This window comes from Nelumbo lutea, chromosome 5, assembly GCF_056320005.1.
Source record: "Nelumbo lutea isolate HS-2025 chromosome 5, American lotus-T2T, whole genome shotgun sequence".
Taxonomy (NCBI): domain Eukaryota; kingdom Viridiplantae; phylum Streptophyta; class Magnoliopsida; order Proteales; family Nelumbonaceae; genus Nelumbo; species Nelumbo lutea.
Window position 1 is genome coordinate 20,343,293 of NC_142688.1, and position 11,095 is coordinate 20,354,387.

General features: G+C 33.9%; 1 protein-coding gene across 2 annotated transcripts; it reads left to right on the plus strand.

The window, feature by feature from the left end:
- The first annotated feature begins 6,026 nt into the window (after nucleotides 1-6,026).
- On the plus strand, nucleotides 6,027-10,434 carry LOC148850836 (putative jasmonic acid carboxyl methyltransferase 2). 2 transcript variants are annotated; one of them, XR_016099017.1, is made up of 5 exons: nucleotides 6,027-6,148; nucleotides 6,284-6,694; nucleotides 6,947-7,204; nucleotides 9,491-9,956; nucleotides 10,038-10,434. XR_016099017.1 is itself a non-coding variant. In XM_088943667.1 (4 exons), the coding sequence occupies exons 1-4, from the start codon at nucleotides 6,074-6,076 to the stop codon at nucleotides 10,413-10,415; spliced, it is 1,122 nt and encodes a 373-aa protein (XP_088799793.1). In that variant the 5' UTR covers nucleotides 6,027-6,073; the 3' UTR covers nucleotides 10,416-10,434. The 2 variants fall into 2 exon arrangements, 1 of the variants encoding a protein (XP_088799793.1); XM_088943667.1 differs by lacking the exon at nucleotides 9,491-9,956.
- Nucleotides 10,435-11,095: the final 661 nt, after the last annotated feature.

Here is an 11,095-nt window from a genome sequence, read left to right on the forward strand (position 1 = left end):
ATGATTTTCAATAAATCTTCATAATTACACAAATGAAATAATTTTTTAAAAAAATTTCATAAAACTATATTTTTGTAAAATAATATTTTGGAAATTAAAAGATATAAAATTTTTGAAAGTTTATTTAAAATGTATTAAATAATTATTGGAATATTTTTGAAATTTTAGAAAAATTTATTTCATTTGATAGATTTTGGAAAACTATTTTAAATTATTTAGTTTTCATTGTAAATAATTGAAAAATATTAAAGATAAAATGAGTATGGGAAAGGGAAAACTGTAATTTGACTCAATAATTACACAAATTTTTAAGATAAATTAGTATAATATTGGAATAAGGAAATTATTGATTAGTTTATATTAGAAAATATAATATACTTAGTATATCCTTTTAGAAATTTTCATAAAATAACATATTTGAAAATTAAATACAATTTTAGCTTACTTTTAGAAATTTACCATGTGGTTGATATTTGGTATATCATTTTGATCAATTCTATCATTAAATTGAATATTTGGTTTAGGGGGAGTGGGTTCCTTGCCTTGAACTCACCCGACATTGGGGACGGAATGAGAAAAATTCAAGGATTCTCTATCCTTGATGATGAGTGGGTGCCTTGCCTAAACCCGCTTGACTTTGGGGACGGGGCGAGGATGGGGTAGAGTGTCTTGACTACGGGTGGGGTGCCCCACCTTGAATCCACCTTGTTGTCATTCCTATATAATTGCTAATTATTAGTAAAATTAATAAAAATGTTAGCTTTTATAATTATTTTTATTTATTTAAAGTCAATCAAAATTTTATTTAAAAATAACAAAAATAATAACAGTTATTAAAATTACTACAAATGATTAATAAAATTAAATTTATTAAAAAATATTTGTTCATATTAAATTAACAGTAATTGTTTTCTGTAAATCAACATTAAATGCAAAATACAATTATTAAAATTTTAATTATTAACAATAACTTTGAATACTTTTAGTTAATTAATAACAAAATTTGATTATTAATTTATCAATTAATTAATAATAAATAAAACTATTCAATCTTTCATATTTTCATGTGCATTGCATTGGTCCCCACTAGTCATGAAATATAACAAAAATGAAAAAAAAAAGGGTTTTTCATCTTTGAAGATAAGAAAGCCACCTGTTGCTGAAAGAAAAAAGGTAAGAAACTTGAAGCGAAAAACTTTGTGAAGTGATTTAAGGCTATGTTTGGTTTGAAGGAAAAAGAAGGGAAAGTACCTTTCCCTACCTTTTCCTTCAAACCAAACACAGTCTAAAATCCTTATCATAGACCCTAACCAACATGCAAAATCAAATCAAAAGTCCAAAACGTCACAATCTAACACTTTAAACCAAGGTTTTTAAATCTGACCCGGACAATGAACCGATCAGGGGTCCGGTTCTCGGGTCGAATGGTCTGACCACCCGTTCTAACAAAATAAATTTAAAAACTAAAAACGGCTAAAACCGTCGAATGATTCGAACGGTTCAACCACCCGGATCAACAGTTTGTTGACTAAATCAACATTTTTGACAAAAATCCAATTTTGGGAAAAAACAGAACCGATCACCTGACCGATTTTCAATTCTTCCGATCTAACCATCTGATCCAGTTTTGAAAACCATGCTTTTAACCCAAGGTTTAAAAAGCCGGGGCTCCTATCCAAGATTTATTTTTCTTTTTTTAAATTTCTAGAATTTTGAATATATTTTTTTGGTCCCAGAATTTTGAATATTTTAAAGCTTTGTCCAGGCATGATGAATTTTAGTTATTTGATAACATATTTATGATAATTAATTGAAGCATTAATTATATCATCCAAGCGTTATCCCGATTATATGGTTAATTATTAATGTTATTTTTAAATGAATGCCACCGTGAACCTTTCATATCAAAATCCACGTCCACCCAGATCCCTCTTGGGTTGGGCCGATCTTGATGTGTTTACCACCGCGAGCGAATTTGAGGCCCACGTGTAGGTGGGTGGTTTATAGCGACAGAGATCACATCACACTCAGAGAAATAGCTTAGCACCCACATGTGAAAAAGAAAAATGGGAAGGGCATTCGCACAAACAAAGCGCAGTGATTTGAATATTTGGAAAATTCTAATTAAGCACCTTATATCTTCATGTTTATAGATAAAGCATATTTGATCAAAAAGACTGGATGAGTTCCACCATCTTGGCATATGACCCAAACCCAGTCATTTCAATCGGGCCAAGCTGGGCCCGGCACCCGGATGAGAATTTACTTAGAAGCACAAATAATTGGAAAATTCTAATTAAGCACCTTATAACACAAACAAATCTGCATGCTTTTAGATAAATTAAAAATACGCTGAAGATTTGGTCAACAGACTGGGCGAACTCCACCATTTTGGCATATAATCGAAACCCAGTCATTTCAATCGGGCCAAGCTGGCCCGGCATCCGGATGAAGATTTACTTGGAACCACAGATGATTGGAAAATTCTAATTAATCACCTTATAACACATAAAAATCTGCATATTGTTAGAATAAAACAGATTGTAAAGATTTGATCAAAAAGACTGGACGAACATGAACTCTACCATTTCGGCATATAATCCAAGCCCAGTCATTTCAATTGGACCAAACTGGGCCCGGAATCCGGATGAGGATTTACTTGGGAGGCAGAGTAATCATGGTCGAATCAACATGCCTTAGCCTATCTCTTCCAGCTGTTTAGAGCTGTCAAATTTGTCCGTTCTCAGTTGGTTGATTAGGGTTGTGTTTGGTACCTTGTCTGCTCTTACGCTTTGAGTTCATCCACGTAATTGTTATTTGAGGCTGTTATAGTTAAAACAGGCATATACATATAGTTTAATGAAGGAGCATGGATGAGACATTGAGACTGATCAATGTTTTTTTGGCTCCAAAAGAGATGATGTCTGATCACTCTAGCTGAAGTGATTCTCATATCTGATCAGTCATTCTTTATTTTTTTTCTGCTTAAGGGAGTGAGGTCTAATCATTTTATCTGTAGCTGATTCTCATATATGATTTGACAATAAATCTCTTACAAATTTATATGAAGGTTCAAAATATCCCATTATGATATCTGAGAAATTTGGATATCTTATTTTAGTAAAATTTTTGCAAATTAAATCATATAAATACATCAATAACATTAAATTTAAGATTAAAAAAAAAACGTATAGATCGTATTTGGTATCATTGCAGTTTTTTCATAAAACATTTTGGGATTAATCAATAGAAATCGAGAGAAAAATGAGTTGCCACGTGGGAACTGATTATTGCTGTTAGAGTTGAAACACCAAATTTAATGTTTCAAGTAATAACTTCAATTTGTATTGATCTGTAATTATGTGACAGAACAATTCATATTTTAACAGCAATTTCTATTTCTATTGATCAACACCAAACATTTCATGAAAAAACAACAATTTTACCAAATGAAACTATAATAAATGTACATTTAATAATTTATGTAAAGAAACACATTAGAATCAATAATAAAAGAAAATACAAATAGTCAAATAAATAAATAAAATTTCTTCTTTGGTTTTGTAGGTTGGGAGTAAAGAAACAATCGGAACAACGACTACAATATTGTTCCTTATACATGGTAATTTGGTATTCATTTGTATCCACCAATATGGTGTTAACATGGGTGTAGAATCTTTGTAAATGTACCAAATCCACTTATAATACATGCCCATGTCATACAACAAGATGCCCTTTGGAAGAATATGGCCTTACAAAATGCCATTGTAACGAAAATCTAGCATCAGAGTAATACAAATGCAGACTCAAAGGATCCTTCTCGGGATTTCCAACTTTGTTATTCTTTTAAAATAAGCTCAACTAGTTTTATATTGATATTTTGAATATTGATTTGCCAACCAATAACATTTCAAGTAAAAACAAAAATACTCAACAAAAATATATGTTGAGTATTCTATCTAACATATTGTTGATTCTACATCATGTTAGGGCTCGAATCAAATCCTACCACACCCTAGATTAACTCTCCATCATCATTTATTCAGTGGCATAATAGGAATTTGGCAGATCTTTTTGGCCTATAGTGTCCAATCCCTTCATTTTCCCTTTCTCTCTCCTATATCGGCCTTGTCTAAGCCGAGAAATGGAATCATCACCGTTGGAATGCTTTTTAGAAAATTAAAATTCAAGAGACCCATTACTCCAGTTACGTATTTGTTTTGATGGTGGTGACTCCATCTACAAGCCATTAAGTGAATAGCCGGTTTTCGATGTCCACATTTGGATAAATCCTTGTTGGCTCGTGAGTATCATTCATCATGAGGACCAATGGGGCTGCATCCTTTTGCTAAGCTTCTTTCTCCTTTCTGTACCGAATTAGGGAGAGGACATAGAGTAGCGACAAATGAAAGAAAGAAGCTCTGCAAAAAATAATAAGTTCCTTTCTTTTTGTCCAACGCCCCACTAAGATGACACAATGTACAGTACTTAAAAAGCTAAAACCAAATGTGCTATTAGGGGTGTCAATGAAAAATTCGATTTTGAATTTGAGATTTGATATAATTGAATTGAATTTAGATAATTTGAATATCTAATCAGTTGAATTTGGATATTCTATTCATACCAAATACTTAATCGGATTCGAACTCAGATATGACTTGATTCGATTCGATAAACATTCAAATTCAACCGATTATTTAATTCTTATATATAATATATACAATTTTTAAATATTTATATAATTTATATATTTGTATATTTTATATAAATAAAATATTTATTTTATATATTTATTAATTACCTAAAATAATTAACTAATGGAATTCAAATCAAATCAAATATTAAAATATTTAATCGGATTCGAATTCGAATATTAACTTTCAATATCCATTTGATATCAAATCAAATTCGAATATCAATTTTTTTAATCCGACTTTGGATATTGCCAAATTCAATTCAAATTTAATCCATTTACACCACTATGTGCTACTTTGCTAGTATCATAGAAAATGCAAATGTTTATATATTTTATCGATTCTTAAACCTTTTTCTTGCATGTATTCAATGTGAGAATGGATTAGCTGAATTTGATTGCTATTTTATGGGCCGTGGAATCAATAATCACCCATGCTAGCAAATTAAAATGCAAAGTGAAACATCTTAGGCAATGTATCCTTATTGCTTGTAATGCTTTAAATTCCAGAGGGCATCCCCACGTGTATTGAGAACATCTCCTGATGATGACATCATTATTTCTGATATTAACATCGAGAGATGTTCCCAATACACAACAAGAATGTGCTGTGGGACGTTGTGGGGGGCTGATTTGATCTCCCCACAGGCACCACACAGCCCATCCCATCCATACATTGGGAGTATCTCCCCATAACAAACACTAGAGATGTTCCCAATTTACAGAAGGGATAGGCTGTGGGGTGCACTCTGTGGGTAGCTGATCCGATCACACTCTATATATACAGCCAATCAAGAGTGAATTGGACTGCATAAAGATCACACTAGCACGCCCTACAGATCAGGGTGCCCCACACGCACATCTCACCGTATTTAGGAAAACCTCTCTACTTATCATGGGCGCCAATCTAATCTCGGCTACATAACCAATCAACCAATCAAATGAATCAATAGTGAATATACCAGTGATCCGATACATGTAAGGTGTGGGCCCATGTTTTAACTTACTTTTGATTAATTACATTGCCCCTTTCACACATTCGTATGGGCAGAATGCATGTATAGAATACTGAGTGACATGAAAACTATACAATCATCCATTCCCACATGTATTTTTTTTAAAGCTCAGTTTGGAAGGGGTATAAATGCATATATATATATATATATATATATATATACACACCTTCCAAGCTGAACCTAAGGGGTAAAATGGCTTATAGAACATAATTACATTTTTATTTAAAAATTATAAGTTTTCTTTTAATTTTAATCATATAAGCTCACCACTGTTGGTCTAGTTCTGATATACCTCTATCATCCCCACCCCCCACCCCCCTCCCTCCCCTATTTATTGTGTCGTATCTGTGTGTGTGATAGAGATATGGACGTAGAGCAAATACTCCACATGAACGAAGGGACTGGAGAGACCAGTTATGCCAAGAACTCGGTGGTTCAGGTTAGCCGCCTCAGATTTTTCTTTTTCTTTCTCTTCAGGTTTTGATCGAGTTTGATGCCGTCATAGGATGCATCTTATAGCTTCAAACCATTTATCATCTGTTTTATTTAAATTTTGTTCTAATGATTTTTACAGAATAAAATCATATCGGTTGTGAAGCCAATAATAGAGGAAGCTGTATTAAGTCTCTACCGCAGCAATTATCCTGGGAGTCAGAGCATCGTCATAGCGGATCTGGGATGTTCATCGGGACCCAATACTATGCTGGCGGTATCTGACATTATGGACGCCATCTGCCGGATATGTCGTCAGTTGGGAGACCCGTCACCGGAATTTCAGGTGTTCTTGAACGATCTTCCGGGGAATGACTTCAACACTCTATTCCGGTCAATTCCAGCATATTATAACAGTATCAAGGAAGAAAGGGGAAGTGAATTTGGGCACTGCTATTTTGCAGGTATGCCAGGCTCCTTTTACGGGAGACTATTTCCAAGAAGGAGCCTACACTTTGTGCATTCTTCTTCAAGTCTCCATTGGCTCTCTCAGGTAATTAAGCAAGCACCTAGAATTCTGAAACTCAATCCATTGAAGCTTCATTACTTGATGATTAGAGATAGAAGATTCCAACATGACACCGTTTTGTATATGTTGGAATGTAAAAATCTACAGTTTTATCCACATATACATGAATCTACATGACTAGAAGCTGGTATTAGTTAGCCTAGACATCACTAACCCAAAAATGACGGATACATGAAAGCAAGGTTGATCAACTGAGTGTTAGTTTTCAATTTTCAGGTGCCACCAGGTCTTGGCAGCAAAAACAAGGGGAAAATCTTCATATCGAAGACAAGCCCGCCTTGCGTTATAAGCGCATACGCCCTGCAATTCCAGAAGGATTTCACGTCATTTCTGCATTCACGTTCAGAAGAAATGGTTGCAGGAGGCCGTATGGTTTTATCTTTGGTGGGTAGGAGGACTGCCGATCCCACCACTGAAGAGAGTTGCCATCAGTGGGAGTTTCTAGCACAAGCACTGCAGACTATGGTCATCCGGGTAACTGTGAATTTCTTGTCCATTATTTTTTTCTATTGACAGGACTTAAAAGTGAGAGCAAATCAGCCCCTCCAATGTCCCACAGCACATTCAAGCCGTGTATTATGAACATCTCTTGATAATGATATCAGAAATGATTATGTCATCATCGGGAGACGGCCAGGAATGTGCTATGGGACGTTGTGGGGGACAATCTGATGGGGACTGATTTGAACTCCTTAAAAGTGAAAGTGCAGCTGCAATCTCCCCCTAACTTTCTAAAATAGTTCAAACTTTGAAGGAGACTAGTTGGCAGGCAAAGCTAAAATTTTAAACTCTCTATTTTTGTTATTCATAATGTTTATATTGCTTTTTTGTAGAAATCAATCTCAATAATAACTTCATAGGTATTTTGAACATTTTCATGATTCTTATTAAAAGAATTTAATAGAAGGATCTACTTAATTACATGATAAAAAGTTCAGGGGAGATATATAATTAAAATTACCAAACTTTAGGAGATGTTTCAGTAATAATCAGAAACTTGAAAGGAGGATTTAGCAATTTACCCTTCAATATAAAACCAAAGAAGAAATTAAGAATGCTAAGATAGCCAGATAGGAAATAAAGAAATTCACCTACTTGTAATAGTCTTACAAAAAGGGGTTCGTATGTAATAGGCACGTTAGGTAATCACAATGAGTAAGCATGTAATAGGTATGTGATACATATATTCATAGCTAATGCGTCTCTCATTCTAATGTTTTTGTTCCGTTAGACATAAATTATCCATTATTTTATTATCTTTGTCAAAATAATTAAAAAAAAAAAAAGAAAACATAAATGAGTACTACATCCATTATTTTATTTTTAATTATTTTGACAAAAATAATAAAATAATGAATAATTTCTGTCTAACGAAGCAAAAACGTTTAGATGAAAGGCACATTAGGTAGGACATGTGTTTTACAACTATTACGTGCTTACTCATTGTATTTACCTAACTTGCCTAACTTTCTTTTTCCTAAATTAATTCTAGCTCTCACATGTTTACTCTTTCTACTGTCCTCTTGAGAACACCTTGAAACGATTTGTACATTAGAGTAGTTATTTAGATAAACGAATAGATTCCTGAATGTCAATCTTATAGTTTTACTTTAACCGTCAACCCTGTTAATAGTTGCAATCTATAAATTTAGAGGAATTTTGGTGCCACCCTTGAGAATTTGGGTGGCTATCTTTAATGGAGTTAGGATCTCCTATCCATAAGAATTCTACCTACACCTACTCACAGATGTTTTACATGCTATCATTCATGGGATGTTCTTGATGTACAGTTGGCAGTGTCATGTGGGTAGACGTGGATAAGATTCTTGTGGACATGAGATTTGAATTCTCTTCAATGTCCCCAAAATTATATTGCAATAGCCATTTCTATTATTACCACTCCACCTTTCCACTTTTTCAAAATATATTCCGACCAAATTATTGTATCTTTTCAAATAGTAACGTGCAAAATAAATGTCAAAGATATAACATTAGAGATATAGGATTTTAATTAAACGCAATAGCAGTCATAAAATTTGGGCACAGATATTCCTCATATCAGTTATAAAATATAGGGCTCACAGATATTCAACCTCTCACTATGGGCACATTTGGAGTCTAGATCCAGTTATAACACAAATGCCTAAACTTGGCATCGTGACCATGTGCGTCCCATGTGTGATCCACACAACATGGGTCCCATGTGTACCAAAAACTGACATATTCATTCATGATTGTTCACATAGTCAGATTCGAAGAACGTATTCATAGCAGATGTCATGCACTAGGGACCCGAACAGAAAGGAATTCTCATATGTGCCCACGACCCCACATCATATCTCAACAGTGTATTAGGAACATCTCCCAATAATGGAAATTGTTTCTAATGCACGCTGATTTATGGGTATAGATCTAAAAACTAAGAATAATCAATTAATAACAATTACAAATTAAAAAAAAGAAAGGGTATAGATCCATAAATTGACCGATGAGGTAAGTTCATTCATTAATAATTCATAGATTAAAATGCCAAAAAAATGTTTAATTCCCTCCCATATCTTACATCTATATAGTACCTTAGTGACCCTCCAACGAAATAAGAACATGGAAATGAATTAAAGCAGAACATATGTTTTTTTCAAGATATTTTCACTGCACACATGTGCATGCTTCATTAGGAGTCATAGGAGTGACCTCATCAGATGCCAAGACATATTCTTTTCTGTATATTGATATTTTAAATCTCACATGTGTTTGCAGGAGGTACATATCTGTGATATATACGTTGCTATTACTATCTAAGTAGCTGCTAAACGTTAGCTAAGGGTGCAAATGAATCGGATCATCCGAGATTGGGTCCGATATATATATATATTATGTTTTTATAAATTTATTATATTATTTATTTTTTAATAAAAAATATGTATATATGACAAAAATAATTAAAAAATATTTATATTTTTTGTTTTTATTTTATTTAAAATAGTATGTTTTATTTGATATAAATAATATTTTAATTTATGCATTTAATACATAATGTAATATATATATAGAGAGAGAGAGAGAGAGAGTTGTGTATCACTACCAATCCCCATCTTCAATCCGTCCCTGACAAGACAATCTCTATCTTCGACTTCATTTGGGTCGGGGAAGCCGAGTATCGAATAGGGACAGGAAAGTTGACATCCTAGACGTAAACCTTTCCCACCCTGTAACGAAAGATGAGGTTGGTTGGTTGCTTCTGGGATTTCGCTCAGTATCTAGGTCTGATGGAAATAAACAAGTAATTAATTAAATTGGTTGACAGGGACTAATTGAAGAAGAGAAGTTGGATTCGTTCAATGCTCCCTACTACTCACCCAGTGCAGAAGAGCTCAGATCAGCTATACAGAGGGAAGGTTCATTTGCAGTTGATCGGCTGGACATCCTTGAGATCGACTGGGATGGGGGTGATCATGATACAGCAGCAGCAGCAGCGGAAACAACTGATGAGAGTGGTGCTGAGAGAGTGATGAAGACGATACGGGCGGTGGTGGAGTCCATGCTGACAAGCTACTTTGGAGGGGAGATAATGGACGAATTGTTCCGAAGGTACAGGGATTTACTAAGTCATTACATGTCCACCTCCAACAATTCCACCAAATACACTAACATCATTATTTCCATGTCAACAAAATTAAGTTAATAGAAAACATATATCCATCATATCTTCTTCTTCCACTCTCCTTTTATCAAAAACAAATAGTCCAACGGCTTGTTACGTTCATTCCGATTTGCTCCTCACTCCAACTTCACAATAGGTTGCAGTTATGCATTAGGTTCAGGTTTTTGCACCCTACCTATTTGTATTTCTTCCAAATTAAGCCTTAATTTATTTATTCATGAATGAGAGCATGGTTTTTAAAACCGATTTTGCAGAATCGCTGATTCAGTGATTTGTTTATCAAAATTAACGATTTTGTGGAAAAAAACGGTTTTAGGAAAAAATAAAACCGATCAAATGACCGATTCTCGGTTTTTTCGGTCCAATTTTAAAAACCATGAATGAGAGCATAAAAATATGGAGGATGCTTCCAATATGGTTGCAATTACTATATAAATGGCGAAGAAACACTCTATGAGGAACAGATTTGGATTCATGAAAGTGGGTCTCATCTGTATGGAACAATAGTGTGCTCACTTATAATTGGTTAGACAGCATTTTACACAGCGTGGGCAGCATATCTCCGGTGGGATAAAACACAGCTTGGAAACTATAAATAAAAACAAGCTGCCACGAAAAATTATATATATTTATCTCATTCTCATCTGGTGTATTCTGATTATTGTTGCGTTTAGGGTCACTTATTAAAACCCCTCCTATAG

Bases quoted from the DNA above. Each gene is read 5' to 3' on its own strand.
- LOC148850836 (XM_088943667.1), top strand. From the start codon at position 6,074: ATGGACGTAGAGCAAATACTCCACATGAACGAAGGGACTGGAGAGACC. The intron at 6,149-6,283 runs GTTAGCCGCCTC...TGATTTTTACAG, and splicing joins CCAAGAACTCGGTGGTTCAG to AATAAAATCATATCGGTTGT. The intron at 7,205-10,037 runs GTAACTGTGAAT...ATTGGTTGACAG, and splicing joins TGCAGACTATGGTCATCCGG to GGACTAATTGAAGAAGAGAA.